The 18,615-nt window shown below is 34.4% G+C and overlaps 5 protein-coding genes across 5 annotated transcripts; 1 reads left to right on the top strand and 4 right to left on the bottom strand.

Annotated features, from left to right (window-relative positions):
* The first annotated feature begins 988 nt into the window (after window positions 1-988).
* Window positions 989-2,368, top strand: LOC17877036 (protein EXORDIUM-like 3). The gene has a single exon (XM_006280709.2). It carries the CDS (start codon window positions 1,111-1,113, stop codon window positions 2,122-2,124), a length of 1,014 nt encoding a protein of 337 aa, XP_006280771.1. The 5' UTR covers window positions 989-1,110; the 3' UTR covers window positions 2,125-2,368.
* Window positions 2,369-4,407: 2,039 nt separating this feature from the next.
* Window positions 4,408-5,778, bottom strand: LOC17874736 (protein LOW PSII ACCUMULATION 2, chloroplastic). The gene is made up of 2 exons (XM_006281062.2): window positions 5,350-5,778; window positions 4,408-4,713 (listed from the first exon to the last, which is right to left on the bottom strand). The coding sequence occupies exons 1-2, from the start codon at window positions 5,750-5,752 to the stop codon at window positions 4,568-4,570; spliced, it is 549 nt and encodes a 182-aa protein (XP_006281124.2). The 5' UTR covers window positions 5,753-5,778; the 3' UTR covers window positions 4,408-4,567.
* A 181-nt stretch (window positions 5,779-5,959) lies between these two features.
* LOC17874842 (mitochondrial intermediate peptidase, mitochondrial) lies at window positions 5,960-10,191 on the bottom strand. The gene is made up of 17 exons (XM_006280033.2): window positions 10,021-10,191; window positions 9,737-9,818; window positions 9,577-9,629; window positions 9,422-9,476; window positions 8,916-9,054; window positions 8,768-8,822; window positions 8,444-8,666; window positions 8,214-8,309; window positions 7,998-8,117; window positions 7,781-7,906; window positions 7,461-7,616; window positions 7,208-7,324; window positions 6,977-7,102; window positions 6,813-6,880; window positions 6,574-6,709; window positions 6,310-6,475; window positions 5,960-6,236 (listed from the first exon to the last, which is right to left on the bottom strand). The coding sequence occupies exons 1-17, from the start codon at window positions 10,182-10,184 to the stop codon at window positions 5,998-6,000; spliced, it is 2,121 nt and encodes a 706-aa protein (XP_006280095.1). The 5' UTR covers window positions 10,185-10,191; the 3' UTR covers window positions 5,960-5,997.
* A 690-nt stretch (window positions 10,192-10,881) lies between these two features.
* Window positions 10,882-11,499, bottom strand: LOC17874858 (pectinesterase inhibitor 4). Its single transcript, XM_006281908.1, has one exon. It carries the CDS (start codon window positions 11,497-11,499, stop codon window positions 10,882-10,884), a length of 618 nt encoding a protein of 205 aa, XP_006281970.1.
* A 5,230-nt stretch (window positions 11,500-16,729) lies between these two features.
* On the bottom strand, window positions 16,730-18,441 carry LOC17877254. Its single transcript, XM_006281146.2, has 6 exons — window positions 18,274-18,441; window positions 18,131-18,186; window positions 17,614-17,737; window positions 17,412-17,518; window positions 17,082-17,145; window positions 16,730-16,972 (listed from the first exon to the last, which is right to left on the bottom strand). The coding sequence occupies exons 1-6, from the start codon at window positions 18,353-18,355 to the stop codon at window positions 16,893-16,895; spliced, it is 513 nt and encodes a 170-aa protein (XP_006281208.1). The 5' UTR covers window positions 18,356-18,441; the 3' UTR covers window positions 16,730-16,892.
* Window positions 18,442-18,615: the final 174 nt, after the last annotated feature.

The following is an 18,615-nucleotide window of genomic DNA, read 5'->3' as shown; positions in this document are numbered from 1 at the left end:
TTTTCGAGGGTTATTTAAAAACAGAAAAGCCAATTTTAGTGATTAGTGTCTTTTACACGACGACGATATTATTCCTCCTTCCTATTCATATTTACTATCCTCTCTCAAGACTCTGTCAGTACTCAAATTGCCCAAACACGACAAATAACAAATGACACAACTCTCGTTTTTTTCTCGCAATGATTTTTAATATTCTTACAAATGAAGAGTGTTCTCAAAACTCGTGGTGGTCCTCTAGTCCCTTTTTTTTTTTTTTTAACTCTATATTAATTTTGTAAAGTGAGGTCCATACTCAGGAAAAATAAAAAGAACCAGTTGAAAGTGAAACTTCATATTTACCCCTAAACAAAGATTAAAGATTTTCCCGCGCAATGGGGGAACCAAAAAAAATCAAAAACGAGGGTTTTAATTGATGACGTCAGATCAATAAACAATCGGACGGTTGTTAACGACGCCACTTGTACTTGTCCACCTCACTTCTTCTCTGTCCTCCATTTACATTTCCCTTTTGATTTCACCCATTTCTCTATGCATTATTACTTTACACTTTCAACAATTTTTAATCAAAATTCCATTTTTACTCATTAACAAAAGCAAGTAGTTTAAATATAAATTCCATTTTCACTACAATATATCTTAACAACATCTTATATATATATATACCATTTGTTTGACTGTTTATAATCTAATTTATTTAAACATTTATAACAGCCAACTAAACTAATAAAATGTGATTTTATGATTTCAAACGGTTTGAAAATTAACAATTACAAAAGTAAATAACAAATAGTAATCACGCCAAAACCCAAAAACAAAATAAATTTTAGTATTATAATTTTCGATAATAAGTCCTAAAACAACAAATTAAAATCTCTATTTTGGGATGAATGAGCCAAAACAAATTATATAATTTACATCTTTTATAGTATAAATAAAAATATGTAATAATGAATTAAATAACCCTATATAAACACCTACTCGACACTCCATATCTCTCTACTCTTCAGAGAAGTCGGTCCACCATTCCAACATTTTCAATTTTTTTTTTTGTTCCTCTTTTCTCTCATTTCATTCCCAATTATTATTTACTTTTTTCCTTTTTTTTTAAACATGCATTCAGTTCCGGTGATCCTCACCCTCACCGTACTTACGGTACTCTTAACATCACCGGCGCAAGTTATCGGATACCGTCCATACCCACCTAAAACCAACGGCTCCGATCAAATCTTCGCCTCTTCTAAAAAATTCGAAGGCTCTTCCAACCTCGTCCGCCTCCGTTACCACATGGGTCCTGTCCTAACCAACAACATCACCGTCCACCCAATCTGGTACGGCACGTGGCAAAAATCCCAGAAAAAAATCATCCGCGAGTTCATCAACTCTATCTCAGCCGTTGGATCTAAACACCCTTCCGTCTCCGGTTGGTGGAAAACCGTACAGCTCTACACTGACCAAACCGGATCTAACATTACCGGTACGGTTCGTCTCGGCGAAGAAAAAAACGACCGGTTTTATTCTCACGGCAAATCGCTAACCCGGTTATCGATTCAGTCCGTCATCAAATCCGCCGTCGGTTCTAGATCCCGCCCCTTACCGGTTAATCCCAAAAGCGGTTTGTATCTCCTCCTAACCGCCGATGACGTCTACGTCCAAGATTTTTGCGGCCAGGTCTGTGGGTTTCACTACTTCACGTTCCCGTCGATCGTCGGATACACGTTGCCGTACGCTTGGGTTGGGAACTCGGCGAAGTTTTGTCCCGGGGTTTGTGCTTATCCGTTCGCCGTACCGGAGTACATACCGGGATTAAAACCGGTTAAATCGCCGAACGGTGATGTGGGAGTAGATGGGATGATAAGTGTGATAGCTCACGAGATAGCTGAGCTGGCGACGAACCCGTTGGTTAACGCTTGGTACGCAGGAGCAGACCCGGTGGCTCCGGTAGAGATAGCGGATCTTTGTGAGGGTATTTATGGAACCGGAGGTGGTGGTTCGTACACGGGACAGATGTTGAACGATCACAGTGGTGCCACGTATAATGTAAATGGGATCCGACGGCGGTATTTGATCCAGTGGTTATGGAGCCACGTGGTTAGTTACTGTATCGGACCCAATAAGCTTGATTAGTAGCGAGTGAAATGGTTTGGTTTTGTGATTTAAATTCGTAATTTTCAAATTTGGGATGGAGCAATGTTGGAGAAGAATGAATGAAGTGATCAAGAATGGGGTTTGTGAGTCGATGGCATAATTAAGATTAGTTAAAATGATAGCGTTTATTTAAGTTTCTTGATTATGTTGCTTTACCTTTTCATCTTCTTGTTGAAACAAAGCCAATCTTAATGCGAAATATATTTAAAGGCTTAATACAGTATGAGTTTATAATGTCTTAATGCGAATTATACACGAGTTGTCTTAACAAAAAGACAAAAGTTATCTTTCTTTTAATTTGTTTTCGTTTTCGTTAATCATTTCGAAAATTCAATCCTAATGATTGCAATGATTAAAACATTAATTTTTTTTTTTCCTTCTAAAATTATAATCCTCATGAGAAGTGAGAACGCCTATGTATAAACCCAGTTGATATAGTTAACTTATAGTTCCACTTCCAAACTATAAACTCTTGAACTATGTATGTAAATGTGTCACAAAGGATTATGATTGGAGCGTTTAAAGATTATTATGTATCATATCGTTTGAGTCTATCTATAGTTGTCCTTTGTACGAAACTAACTAGGAGATATTTTTCTCAAGACATCAAGTAGTAAGAAAAGTGTAAGAAAACGAAAACAGAAGACAACAGGATAAATCATGTAAGGAGATATTTTGTTTGGAGGAGTGTGAGAAGAAGGAAGGCTAGGTGAAAGAACCAAACCTAACATAATTGTCCTTTTAATGTTTTCTTTTTTTTTCCCCTTAGACAATCATAACTTATTTACCCTGATTTGAGGCAATTGTTTTTTTTACTTCTTTTTTCACAGTGGCAAATCTTGTTTTAGAGGTGTCAGTTTCATCACAAGTAAAATGGTCACAAAGAAACAAAAAAAAAAAAGTAAAAAACACTACAATTAACAGGGTAAAAGCATCACATAAACTTTCACTTTTACTAGAATCAGACAAGTTGTCTGAAAACACAAATTTACCATTCTCAGTCTAAGTTGAAAGAAAATTACAATAAAGTGTCTTTATGTATGAAAATGGAGAAAAGATAAAAGAAAAAAAACAAAATGTAAGAAGGATTTGTTTGTTCATCATAAGAGTTTTGTATATAAAGAAGTGTTTTGTTAGTGTTTTTATAGTATTTATTATACTATACAGTTAGTAACAATTTTGTTAGGTAGACTTGGTAGTCGTAGTGACTAGGTATACTTGTGTTTGTTGTAATATGTGTGTTTCAGTATACATGTAATCATGAATGCATACGCGTGTAATGTGGTCAAAATTTTGTTCATTGCATTCAACGCCGTTGACAGATTACATTGATGATGGTGTTTGAACAACGACTCTACATATCGTTTACATTGAAAGTCTACCACAGATTTCACAAGTATTGATCAGTGGGTATGTTGTTACTCTGAGCTTAAGCTTGATGCTTGTTTAGTATTAGTGTGATCAGTGTCAAAGAGTCAAAGGGAGTCAGTAGTAGTGTAGCTGGATGTCAATTTTAAGTTAAAGAGTAGTCAGAGAAGTCTACAACTACAAGTCCGCAAACTTAGACGAGAGACTTTGAAAAGAAGCTACGTATAAACAAAAAAAAACATAAAGAAACTTTTTTATAGAGAAAGAAGAGAAGAGAGAATCAACATGATGGTGATGATAAAAATCAAAACAGCAAAAACAATGATAACAAATGAGCAAATCAATAGCACGATGTCTTGATAGTGGGAGCGAGAGACTTAGCGGCGCCTCCTATTAGGTCCCCCCAACACTTGACTTTCACCCTCCAAATTTTTCGGTGACTCCATTATTGTGTTTCTGTGTTTATATTTTTAGTTATTTCCCCTAAAAGTTGTTTACTTTTTAGATGGAACAACAAGTCTCGGACTTGTTCCTTTGGTCATGTATTCTTGTGTCTGGTCCATTCGTATAAGTATAAGATACAGACTCTTGTAGCCATGTTTGATTTAGCCTTAGTGTTTAAGTAAAGAGGGATTGGTAACAAAAACTCGATATTCTTGGAACCGAAACCAAACTGCCCAAGCTGTGATAATGTAGCAGATTTTGTACTGAATAGACCGGATCTGCTCCTAACCTGTATATATGTCCAAAGAATTAAAAACCAGCACGTCCCTACCATGACTGGTCAGGTCAGGTCGGCCCGTGAGCTTTTCTCTGGTATATTCATGGCAACAAGACAATTACTACATACAATGGCTTGGCTCTTGTTTTTTTCTTTCTCATTTTTGTTTATGGTAAAATGAAAATGGCACTGGAATAACTTGAAACTGATTTTAATTTTACATAACCAGCTCTCTCTGCATATACAATGACTAAGGTCCGATCAATACACACACCCTTTAACACCAATCTCTCTCAATCAACGGCAAGCTCTAATATCCATGGTAGAATAGTATCACTCTTGACCTTTCATTTTCTCATTCTGTATGTACTTAAGAACTCCATATGCAGTTGTCCCAGCCACAAATAATACAACTGATGGAGTAAACACTGGATACACATACTTCACAAACAACTTATCTAACTCTTCGGGAAGGAATCCTGCAGAGCCAACACAAACACAAAGGAGTTTTCAATAACTGTGTATCACCACCATGCCCTCAATTCTATCTTCTGTGAATTCTATTCTCACATATTATATGCATGAGTTAAAAAGGAAACCAGTTGTTAATTCTCGCTGTAACCATTTAGTACCCACAAAAGCAAGAGACCAAGCCGTTGTTTCTACAGCAATTGAATCAGGCCTCAGATCACACAGAATCACCTTATAAAGGGATAAACCATTAAGTAAGATGACAAGCTCGACTATAAGATATAGTCTAAGCACGAAAGTGAGTATAGAGCTACGGACTCAAGTTTTCGATATAAGCCTGTCAAGGCAAGTTATGACCAAATATCACTCTTATATGATTCCTTTCGAGTCGACTAAGGAAAAGGTAGTGACTAGTATCCTCTTGACAATTCGTTTCTATCTCTAGCTAAATCTTAGATTTAACACTTGGCTCAATTACGAAACTAGAATCAGACTGTTGAACCTCAGCTCATTGACTTAACAAACGTAAGCTCACCACAAACCTAATGATTGTTCTTGGCTAAAGATTCTAGAGTTATATGCAAATGGCCGAATTCGTATAATCTCCAGCAGGTGTTTAGTGAAAGCTATAGGGAATGAAGTACCTGAAGCGGCTAGAGCAATTCCTTCGATGAGAATGACGATACCAAGCCCAGCCCAAGTAAGAAGAAACGCGTTCTCGTTCTGTCTCTGCTCCTCTGCCTTCGCCGCTCCTTGTTCGCTCATAAACACCGGTTTCTCCACCGGTGTACGCCGATTCACCACTCTCTTCCCTTTCCCTTTCTTACTTCCCGATGTATCCGCCGCGCTAAGTTTCTTCGCCGGAGAACCGAATCCTACGCCGGAAGAGCTCGAATTCTTTGGTTGAGCTGGATCCTCGGTTTTCTCCGTTTCGATTTGGGGATTTTGACATTTGATTGCGAAATTAGGGTTTCTGGTTGTGAAGTGACGATGAAGATGATAAGGTCTCGAGGCGAAGGAACACGAAGAGTGGATTTGTAGCGCCATTTTTTCAGTTGGATTTGTTTTGCGATAGAACTGGATAATACTATAGTTTACTCGAAACGGCATAGCATTTGCTCAAAACCAAACTGCTTGCCGTTTCACTATCAACTAAAAGTTAGTAACTACGTCGTTTTAGGTTGGTCAATGACTCAATTTTGAAAAGGAATGATTCTCTGTTTTGCTTTTTTTTTTTTTTTTTTTTTTGTCGTCCGATTCTCTGTTTTGCTACAACCAAAGTATTTGTTCATTTATAATCTCAGCTCTTTTAAAAGACCTGTGGTTGCAGGGACAATGCCTTCACCATGAACACTAATGATCTCTTTGCCTGCTAGATCCGTAAGTAGCTCAGCTGGATCTTTGGCTCCTCCATGTTTGAAGAATTTCTCTCTCAGCAATGTTCCTGTGCTCAACGAGAGAGGATCCTCTTCACATATTGATTGCCATATTGTTGACGCAAAGCATTTGGCGTATAAGTAGCTATAGTACCCTGCATGCATATATACACCAGAGTTCAAGATACATCTGTGAAATCGCCTTTTAAGTAGATAGATAATATGTACCTGCTCCGTAGTTAAGTAGGTGACTGAAACGAATATGCCAATGTGTTCCTTCGACATGGCTCCAGCTCGTGTGTTGCTGTTTCAGTTCAGCCACGAGATGACTCACATCTCTTGCTGTCTCTGGTTGTTCCCCAAACAGCATTTGGTCAATCAGCGCATAGAACACCTACCAAAAAACCATATAGAAACCGACGTTGAACTCTCTAGCCCACATTCGTGTTTTCTGCATTGAGCCTATTTGAGAGGTGAATCAATTAAGCAGACCTGACGTTGCAGTTCAGTTGCTACAAACATGTTCCTCGCACCTTGTAATGAGTTGACTAACTTCTCGGGTATTGTCTCACCGGTAGAGTAATGCCGGCCAAATCTCTTCAGGAGGCGATAGTCCCATGCGTAGTACCTGAGGGATGCATGAGCACGTTCATTATGTACCACTCGAAGGTTGCAACTCAACTTTGAAAGAGTATTGAAACAATAGTTACATTGTTGGGAATTAGACTCACTCAAATAGATTTGAAGGCATTTCTGCTAAGTCAAGAGCCACCCTGGTACCAGAAAAATGTTGATAATCCTGCCAAATTCAGAAAACATAACAATCAGCAAAGCAGGAGCGAAATTTGAGGGGGGACCGTATGTAGTTTCTTGTATTGATAAATTAGTACAACACCGTTCGTGAGAGCAGAGAGTGAAGAGCATGGCCGAATTCGTGAAACAAAACTTCAACTTCAGAGTGATTAAGCTTCACGACTAATGAATCACGAGCTCGTGAAAAATTGCAAACAAGAGCCAAAATCTGCAATTGGATAAGATTAACAGGCAGGTGTAAGAATATGATATTATTTTCCCAGGAGTCAGTCTACATATTTTTTCCATACAGACGAAGTTTGATGAAACATACAGGAAGTTGGTATTCTGTCTCAGATATCTTGCGTCCTCCTCTGATTGCAAAGCTAGCACACCCAGGGTATTTGTCTTTTCTCGAGTACAAGTCAAGGTAAAAATACCCGAGATCACCCTGCAAGAAACGGTTGCATGATTTGTGAACATGAGGGAGCAAAGATGGGTGTGGTATGAAAAATTGGAGTGAACTATTATTGTTTTGCATCAACAAGACTTATGCAAGGATTATCTTAGTTTTGTACACAGCATACCTCGTTTGGGTGATGAAGAGACAATTTAAGCACATCTGGGTGCCAGGATTCACCTGGGGCCAGAGGAATGGTATGAAATGTTGCACCAAATAATGATTCAACCAGTACTTTTAGGCCTTCAATACATTGAGGCAGAGGAAAATATGATGCTACAACCTGTACAAGAATATTCCAACAGAGCACGGTAAGAAAAGTCTTCGCACAAATCTCTCTTGAGGAAAAAAAAAAATAACCCAAAAGATCCCGAAATGAAGACACAGAAACCCAAGTGCTTTTGCAGCACACTAAACAGATAATTCAAATATTAAAAAACAGCTTACACTGGTGTCAACATCATTGACGGAGGATTTCATCATTGAAGTATAGTAAGTCTCATCCCATGGTTCTAATTCTGCAGATTTGTTACCACATTTCTCTCTTTTAAAGTTTCTAATGGCTATGTATTCCTACAGAGATGGAAAACTAGTTATTAGAGCCTCAATTTTTAACAACAAAAATATCATAAAAGTGCCAGATAAGGTGCAAAGATGAGCTTACTTCGTCTGCCTTTGATCTGACTGTCTTGCTCAATTCTTGTAGGAAGGATGTCACAACCTTTGGCGATTTGGCTAAGTTTGGCTCGACCATAAAGTCAGCGTAAGAATTACAACCCATTATCTGAGAGCAAAAAAAAAAAAGCAGCTATTACAAAAAAGTAAAATGCAATATTTTAACACTGGAAATATACTAAATAGCATCATCAATGAACTTAACCTGGGCAAGCTCATGGCGTGCAGCGATAAGCTTCTCAAGAACTCCGTGATTCGAATGAGGAACAGAGTTCCCTTTAATATATACCATTTTTCTCACCTGAAAATAGAGGTATTGAATTAGAGTGGAGTAGTAACTAAAACTGTTTGATATCCAAAACTGATTGATATCCCACCTCCATCCTTAAAAAGATATCAGAAAAAGTTGATAGAGAAATTAGGTAAAGTAGGCACCTCTTCGTCTGATGTCCATTGCAAAATAGAAGAAAGGGTTCGTTGATCAGTATTTATTCGAAATCCCTTCTGTTTCGACTTAAACATTGCTCTTGTAGACCCTCTTGGACCCCTTTCAGTGGATCGGTAGATAGGGTTGACAAGATGATGCACATGTCGAGGGATGCGTGATGCTGGAAATATATCAACATGTCCTGGATCATCAGCAATGTTTTCGCTGAACCTGGATATAGATCAAAAGGAAGTTAACACTAACAGCACAAAGCACCATGATAATACCAGTTTTTCAATGGAAACAAAACTTGTGTAATTATGGGTACTCACTCCCTGCATGATTGAAAAATATTGGTTGTTAAGCTATTCACTTTATCTAGCTTTTCTGCAAAGAAGAAAAGAGGCATTCAACATCAGGTACACCAGCCACATCATAAAGGCCTAAAGGGTAAAGAAAGAACCGCAATAAATAACAAACCAGGGTCTAGATGAATGCCACCCCGTTCAAAGTCCATTCGGAGGTGATGTGCAGTCCTACTTGCTTCTTTGGTAAGCAAGTTAGAATCTTGCTCTGCTTTTTTCACCGCAGCATACAAAGTATGGTTTGTGTTAAGATGCTGAACATCAATAACCCAGAAAAAAAGTTAAGAAATCGCCAAGAATAAACATAGACACAACTCTGTCTACTCTACTGAGATGGATGAGTCTAGAGAGGTTATATATATCCTCAGTTTGGTAACATTTAATGCCTCAAGTTTCTACAGCTGAAAGGAAAAAATATATTGATTTGCAGATCTTTTTGGACAGCTGCGTATTCATGTCTAAACAAGAAAAAAATGTTCAAAGATGGAGGAAATTTCATATATTTCCTTTTGACATAAGGTAACTACATACTTAACATGTCATTGTTATAGGCATTTCAAGATTCAAACATGTAAACCGAAGAAAAAAAATCAAAGCTGAGCAAATTCTTGGTCACCTCACATGTAGATAATCATTCATCTCAATTGCTGCTTTATTCGCTTCCTCAACAAATTCTCTATCACATTAATAGAGAAAAGTAAGCAAATTAAGAATTTATATATCAAAGAACATAAGAAACCAACTATTGAAAGATCAGAACTAGAGAGAAAAGAGACCTGTCAGGATGGGTTTGTCGACAGAGTTCAGCAGAGTCAACAACACAACAAACCTACCCAAAAAAATTGAATTCAGAAAAACAGCAGTCACTTCAAGTACCATAAGAGCTAATAACAAGAAACACTAATAATAATAACACAACTGCAGCAAGAACCATACCGTGTCTGAAATCTCATCCATGGCTTTAATAATCTCTGGAGACGAAGGCATTCCTGATATGTAGCTCACCAACTCACCAGACCTAACACAATGGTTCCAGAACCAATTTTTCAATAATCATAGAACATCACAACACAGCACAGTAGCTGTAAAACTTCATAGAGCTCTCTAGTGAAACACACACACACACACCATGATTATGACTAAGCTACAATACCATCCCTATCAATATCAATGGCTATTTTGACAAAGCACACACATTACTAATTTGATAAAAATCATACCTTTCAATGGCATCAGCGACGAAGCGCTGAAACCCTTTAGCCGTTTTAAGATGATCGAAGCCGTAGAGACCAGTGGCGTCTCCAGACCCTCCGCTCCGGAAATGTCGGATTAACCATCGGGTCGAATTGATATGCGGCTGCAATCGCCGCGTCAGCTTCCACATTGCTCTGCTTCTTCTTGCGGCTTGTACGGAGGAAGACACTTGACGTTTAACTTGAAAACGCTCAGGGTTTTGGTAGGGGACAAAGCGATGTGCTGCCATTTTGAAATTATGAAAACGGCATGGCGTTTGAGACGGGAACTAAAAAAAACTTTGAAGAGGCTAAAAACTTTATACTGTAGTGTGAAATTGTGATGAAGAAAAATTAAATTGTTGATCTTTCATGTTTCAAGTCCAAATATTTCCACGAATTTTGTGTTTAACACCAACAAGAAGACCATTCTACATTTAGGTCTCCACTCTTCATTACACTTTTTGTAATAATTTTTTTTTTCTTTTCATATTTCGGAATTTCTGAGTATAGTAATTGTAACAATACAAAATCACACTACTAGCTAAAACCAAATTATTTTCTTTTCTAGTAGTGTGATTTTGATGCCATTTGATTCGACTTAACCAAATTAGACAACTCTATTATTCTGGTAACCATCCATAAATATATGTGATCCATATCATACAAGTCGGCGTAATTAAATTAACTCTAACATGATAGAATATAATATAGTAGATACAAGAAATTCATCGCATCAATTTTGACGTGAATAAAAAAAAACATGCACATGCAAGGAGTAGTAGTAAATTAATAATCCATTCAATAATAACTTTCATAACCTTTTCTTCTTATAAAATCGTGAATTAGCTAGTAACGTAGATTCGTAATAAGCGCCAAGGTATTACTAGTCGTCATTGCAAGTTCCTCAACAACCTTTTTAACCTTCTTCGTTGTTTCTTTATTCACTTTCACCTCCTCGAACCCGTCAGTACAAGTCCCTTCGTCGGTCAACGCCGAGCTCACCCATGTCCTAACGTTCGTGATATGCTCAGCCACCGAAGCACCGTCTTTGAGAGTCTTCATCTCTGTGATCGCTTGCTTGAGCTCAATGATTGTGTCCTTCATCTCCTCGAGGCAGTCTTTGAGAATAAGAGTCTCCGGTAACATTTTATTCTTTCGTCCGGCGGTGGATCTCTGAGACTTTTTGAGAAGCTTAGAGACGACGGACGTTGCTTCCTTTGCGGATTTCACGTTGAGGTTTAGCGCGGTGGTGCATAGCTTGATAGGATCGGATTTGATGGTGGTGGAGTATGAGGATAAGGACTTGTAGCATTTGTCAGGTGATGTTGTCGAGTTGCAAGCCGTTTTCACGAACGTTTTGTGGTTTTGGGAGTATGATGGTGGACTGGCTGCTGATGTTTTGTCGATGTTTGTCGATGCTATGAGAATGAAGATGGTCGTTAGAGAGTATAGGAACTGCGACATGTTGATGGTGGCCAGCTTCCAGTTTTTGTATTTTTGTTTTCGTGTATTTGTGGACAAATTGTGTTGGGACGAATTGTGAAACTATGTAGTAAGTTGTGTCTTGTGTGTATCTTATATAATAAGATAAGGTTTTTTCTAACTTTGCCTCACAAAGCGACATTTGGCGCTCTATATGCTTGACATGTGTCATTTTTATTAATTTCTAATTTAACATTTAAAATTATTTTATTTATGATATTGTGTTGAAAGTTATAAGATATGTATTGTTTGCTTTTAAAAAAAGTGTCATTGTTGCAAAAATTTTTTTCCCTAATTTAAGTTTCTATTTAAATTAAATATCATATAAACTAAACATAAAATGGAGTAGTTAAATTTTTTTTCTTTGTATTCAAAGAAAATTGGTATGAGTTTTTTTCCTTAAGATTTAAAGTTCAAAAATCACAACAAAATTTCCTCCTCCTTTTAAAGTATTTTTTCCTAAAATTATTAATATGGGTAATAGATTATTTATAACATATTTATATAAATTTTGGGAAATAAGTTTATAATAAAATAATTAAAGAGAATTATTTTTTCTTTACTTTAGCACGGTGAAATCTACGGTAAATAATGAAATTAGAGAAAGTTTGATCGTTTTTCAGTATAATAAATTAGTACATCTACAATATTTAGATAAAGTAACTATTTAACCAAAAAAATATTCTACTATTTAATTTACTATAATTTAATTTAGAAAAAAAAAATTATTTAATTTACTATTATTAAACAGTTGAGAGAGGAAACACTGTCTAATAGAATACAATATCATGAAATTTAATCAAAAAATAATTATCATATTATTCACAAATCATATATATATAAATAAATTTTTACGCTCTTCTTATTGGTTCACTTGGCATCTAACTTAAAACAAATATTATGTATTATCACATATATAATATATATATTTAATTCCCAATTTAATATAAATCTAAAAAACAATTAAAACACAAAATAGTTGACAAAAAAAAAAACACAAAACACATTTAGTCATATACATTAAACTCACACTTTAATATAAAAACTGAAATAATATAAATTTGCATTAACTATATTTTACATTGAATTTTTCAGCACACAATAAATTATAATTGATTCCCATAATTGTTTTATGAAATTGTAACTTCCATCCTCTAATTCTCTCATCCTCTCATCCCCTATCTCAATTATTATATAAAAAAAGAGCTTTGTGTTTTTTTTTTGTATGAGTTTTAGAAAACAATCAAAATATTGTTTTATAAAAGCTCAACTGTAAAAAAAATAAGAGACTATATGATATACATCTTATGTTATTATAGTTTTTGTTTTTTGAAAATTCATCTCTATTTTATATATTAGATTATCATCATATAAGTAATCATTCCCTCACCCTATTCAATTATATTCATGTATCTTTAATATTTTTCTATTTTTTATATTGTCTATGGCATAAAAATCCATGAAATGATCATTTAAGAATTTGATATAAATAGTTTTAGAAAGTATGATACAAATCTAACATAATTTTAAATTTAATCATACTTATAAATTAAGAAAGTATGAAACAGATGTGTAAAATAAAAGATTTTGAAGGCTATAAAAATATAAATTTTGATTTAAAAATATTAGTTCCAATCATCCTAACAAGAGAATTAAGTTAAAAAGATCCATTTTGTTATATATTTTTGATGTTCGCATAGTTTCTTACATATATATTATTATATGCATTTTTCTTTTTTAATTATGAAATTTCTAATTAAATATGTAACCGTAACACATTTTCCAAATAATTTTTTCTTTCCTCTTTTGTATTAAAATAATTCTTTGTAATTTATTTTAATATTATGCATCATTATAATTAATTTTTGTGATCTAATAAATTATTATATAAATATCGTTAAAATGTTAATGAGGGCTAAGTATTTTTTGAAAACGAAAAAACGTGGCTAAAAACATTTGGTCCTTCAGATTTTTTTTAAAACAAAATATTTTTACTCCTACCGGCTAACTAACCATAACTTTGAAATCTTCTTATACGATCATAGTACAATAGATGAACTTTACATTGAACACTATTTTTGTATAGAAACATACAAAGAAATCAACACTTTGGTAGATAAATTAGAGAACTTACCTGGTACTACCTTAATATATCTTCTTTCAAATTATAATATTTTCCATTTCTACTCTAAAATTTTATTTTTTATTATTTCATTATTTTCCTATAATTTATTTATTTATAAATTCCCATGATGTTATTGTTACATTATTTATTTTTTCATTTAAATTAGAATATATTATTTTTTCTCGGGAATCGTGGTAGAGAGCAAAACGGCTATGGTAAATTGTATGTGACTTTTCTTTTTAATTAACATAACCTATTTTTAAGAATGCATATGGTTCACTTTTTAATTGTATGTGTAATTAATATTAGGCTATTTTGATGCTCTGGATTAATATAAAGGTTGTTGACAAAAAAATTGAAATATTAATGTGTCATTATATAATACTATCCGATATGAAATATTAGAAGATTTGATTTTTTGAGAGACCGAAGGAAAAAGTAATCAACACTTAATAAGCAATGATATTTTTTAAAACAAAAAAAAATGAATATGACACCAGGACAAACCTAAAGTAGATTTGTATAGATTATAAGTTCAAAGAGTTGTTTGTAGTGTGATCTAAGACTATAAATTTTACTCTTAGTATCCTACTGTAGTTGAATAAAAAAAAAATATTCTAATGCTTATTTTAATTGATGATGGAATTTGTTGAATACAAATTAAAAAATTATTTCACTTTTTGTTTTTTTTTGTAAAAAAATACCATTTATAATGTATTTTAAATAATCTATGCAGTAGATAGCAATCTGCATAATACAAAATAATCATGAAACATATACACTTAGTTTTATATTAAAATTTGGAAATATCAAATAAATATTCTATGAGATAGTGCATAGAAATGAAGAAAATTACTTAATTGCTTCAATCAAATTGATTTCCAGAAAATATAGTAAAATTATTATAAATATAATATCAAATTTATCTCGCGCATCGCGCGGGTCTACTTCTAGTTATATATATACAACACACATGCACATTTTGTTGTAATTAAAAATTGAATGTAGATCTTTCTTTTAAAAATAGTTAAAATATATGTATCAAGTTTCTGATATATAATTAAGAACAAAATCGTATTATGCGTATGAGTACGTAACTTAAATTTTCAAAAAAATGGTCAAGAAATCGTAAAATATATCATAGTCAACTCTCAACTGTTCGTTCGAATTAGATAATTCCCAATACGAATGGGTTTTTTAAAAAAATTTTATATAACAGTAAAGATGATTCCGTTGTGAATGTGATTATGGGTTTCTTCTTTTGCTATATATGGTTAATTAGTGTGTACTCAACAACAAAGCCACAGATAACATAGAGTATCATAATATCCGGCATTCATATTGATAATGTTTACATTTTGAGTATGCTAGGGACTAACGATCCCATTAACTCCTCTCATTTACATCTATAATTGTTAATTAAGTTATGATTGATGCCGATATAATTTTCCACCAATTTAATCCTGTTATAAAATTAAACTATGTCAGTTTGACTTTTTAACCATCAAAAACTATTTGTAGATCATGTGAATCTTTAAAAGTATGTAATTTAGTGTGGATTGTTTTATTTTTCTATATATAAACCGTAAATTTATGCATGCATGTTACGAAAATTCAACCGAACTATATGTCTATATCCAAACATAGGAATATATACTACATAGTATCTCTCTTGAGAACACTCCTTTGGGTGTGAAAAAGAGATAAACTTTTCAGAAATAGTGTAGTGTGAAAGAAAGAAAAAAATAACAATAACAATGGACCATATAGTAAGTCTTGAATTGTCTAAAAATAAAACAAGAACATTATTACAAGTTTACTCCGTGATTCAAGCCTAATGAAATGTAAGGTACGTGACACGTGATGTGATGAACATGGATTAGATAGATCTCCTCTTTTGAAGGAATCATAAACTCATTTGCAAATTGGTCTGTCATGCATTACCTAATAAGTAATAACTATACATGATTTTTTTTTGTATTGGTTGGCATTTTACAAATAACTAACTTGTTATTTGAATTGAATTAGCCATAAAAAATTTTATAATTTAAATATATGAAACACGATGAAATTTAAAGTTAACATTTAAAGGGCATGAACTAATCTAGTTGTAGATAACTTGTTTTGAGTAGTTGGACTTTTAAGAACCTTTACAATATTCATTATCTTTTATGCAAAAACGAAGATATAAATTATATAAATATGATGAGAATCTTGGTGTGTTATTTTATGTTTCTATAAATGCAATCCGAATTTCAAGAAAGAGGATCAAATAAAGTCTCAAATGCAAACTCCTAACTAAGTATGGTGGCGGGTGACATTGAACAATGAACATGATGAATAGAGAGTGTTTTCTAATGTTCTACGTTAATTCGAACTGTATTTTATTTATTTTACTCTTGCTTACAAAATACTATCTACTTATTAGTTGCCTCTTTTATTGAGATTCATCTATTATGCTATATGCAACGTATTGAGGACGTGTTTATCAATAATTATCATTACATTAGTATGACAAAGTGTTTGCTTGCCATTTCAATATTTTATTCTATGATCGAAAAAATATATACAAGTTTCGAACTTGAGAGTTTAGCTAGCTAGCCTTGCATGCAGCTGATTGTGTTTGATACTATATGATATAATGATACAATTATAGACCGTCGCATCGCAAACTCGCAATAATATTTCGCATAGTAACATGTGATAAGTACGGTTTCCACATTGGAGCCCTGATTATACTATCATAGAAAACACAATAGTACATAGTACTAATATTAATGAAATGATAATTGGGAAGAGGGCATGACATTAACATGGGCCACTTGGTGTTCTTGGCTGGAAAACAACAATGGCCATGAGTCTCTCATTGACTCTAATACAACAATGTCTCATCCAATTCTCTTAAAGTATATTAACATTGTCGTCGTCTAAGATTCATATATATTGCTTCCCTTAGGTACCGGCCGGTCGACGAGTTATATGTTTTATCATTTCGTAATAATCATTATGTAAACCCATCTTTAATTAAGTGACTAAGAACTATCTAAGTGAATTAGTCAAGGCACTTAATATTACGGTGTATCGCTCTATCAATAATGTGTTTTTGAATGGTTAATTGAAAACGTTATGAATAATTTTTAACAAGAGTTTTACAACTATTCATGTAGTGGAGAAAACTAAACGGTTCAAAATTTCAAATTTCTTCATGTAGGAGAATTACGCACGACAGAACCCAAATTCTCTGTAATCCCTATTCTGCTTTCGTAGGTGGAGACATGTTATTGACAAGGGAACCCGTCACGATGATCACTAATATCTGCACCACTGCTCCTGCATTCGACAGAAGAAAACAGAATATTTATAACCCACGAATGTGTAACTCAAGTAGCATCGGGATGTACTTGAAGAAGAAGTGAGTAGAATCTTCTGGATGTTTTACCTAATTGAGCACTAATGAACCCTACGAGCTCAAGCTTCGCTGTTGTTCCTGAGCTATTCCGTTCCTACAGCATTTATCGAGAGTCAGGTGATAGCATCAATATACAAGCTAAAATTCATCTTCTGAGACACCATTACTACCACAATCACCAGTAGTCCACAACTAGGAAAGTAAAATTCTTTCCTGCTTTGGATCATCATCGGAGCTTTAACAGGTATACCGTATACTTCTAACTAATCGAAGCTTATCAGTTAATTAACTAATTATGCAAGTAAAAAATTGGCAGTGCATATAACTAGAGTGAAAGTTTGTTCGAGTCAGTCCATTTACCTCCATCGTTAATCTGCTCCTAACAGCACAAAACACCGAAAGAACCATAACAATGGTAGATGCAGCCGTATAGAGCCTCAAAAGGTTTACTCTGCTGCGTCTACAACCTTTAAACAGAGACAACAAACACATATAAAGAAAAGAAAAGAGGATGCTTTTAGTTATGCATAACCAGTAGAACAACAAAGAAGAGAGGGTTAACCTAATTCTCCTATCAATGAAGACACAAAGCCAGCAGCAGCAGCTGCAATTGGAAGGGTGTTCATCTCATCCTTTTTAGTTGTTGTCAGAAACGCACACGCTAGTCCGATTAAATAAATCGCAGCCTGCAAAAGCCAAAACCTGAAAGATTTGAGCTAAAAGAGATACATCTCCATGAGATGAGACCATGACAATATTAAGCCTTTTTAACTAATGCTACAACAATTTCAAGAACACTACAATCTCAATGAAATCAAAACTGCATGTAGCACTTTTGAAACCTATGAATTTGCTAGACACTAAACTAAATGATTTGGTTAATTTTGAAACTAAGCTATAGGAGATTGAGCTAATTGCAATTTGTTCAACCCCCTCAATTGTGAGAACAAACTAGTTCTGAACCTTTAAGTGTGATACACCAAACATGAACTGATAAATTCAGTGCTCAAGTATGTAACATTTTGCAAACGCATCATAAAATCGAATTCTAGACCAAATCAATCGAAATCCAAGAGTACCTGAACAAAGATCAAAGGACGGAGACGAGCTTTCTCTTGAGTGACCTTGGTGTAACCTAAACCAAAACGTAACGAACGGATCAAGAACAAATCGAGATTAAGGATCTGGAGTCAGAGGAGACTTTGGGATTTTGTAAACTCACGAGAGTCAACGACCATGCGGTATGAGAAATCGGATCCATCGGTACCACTAGGTCTTCCGGCCGTCGGCTTTCTCTGCTGCATCTTCTCCGGCGAAATTGGTAACGCTCTAAGTTTGGCGTCGATCGGAGATTGAAAGTGAGGTTAGAGAGGGTAACGTCGACAAAGATTTTTGTTTGATGTTTTTGGGTTTGGGTTTGGATTTGGATTGAACATTATAACCGAACTGAACCGTACCAAATCCAAACTAAACCGAGCGAATTTTGGAAGCTACCCAATTTATATATGGTTTAGATTTTTGTGAATGACTGAAAAGTTTTTTTTTTTTTTTGTTAACAGAAAGA

This window comes from Capsella rubella, unplaced genomic scaffold (genome assembly GCF_000375325.1).
Source record: "Capsella rubella cultivar Monte Gargano unplaced genomic scaffold, Caprub1_0 scaffold_8, whole genome shotgun sequence".
Lineage (NCBI taxonomy): Eukaryota > Viridiplantae > Streptophyta > Magnoliopsida > Brassicales > Brassicaceae > Capsella > Capsella rubella.
Note: the sequence above shows the minus strand (reverse complement) of the source record. Positions and strands in the feature narration are given on the sequence as shown.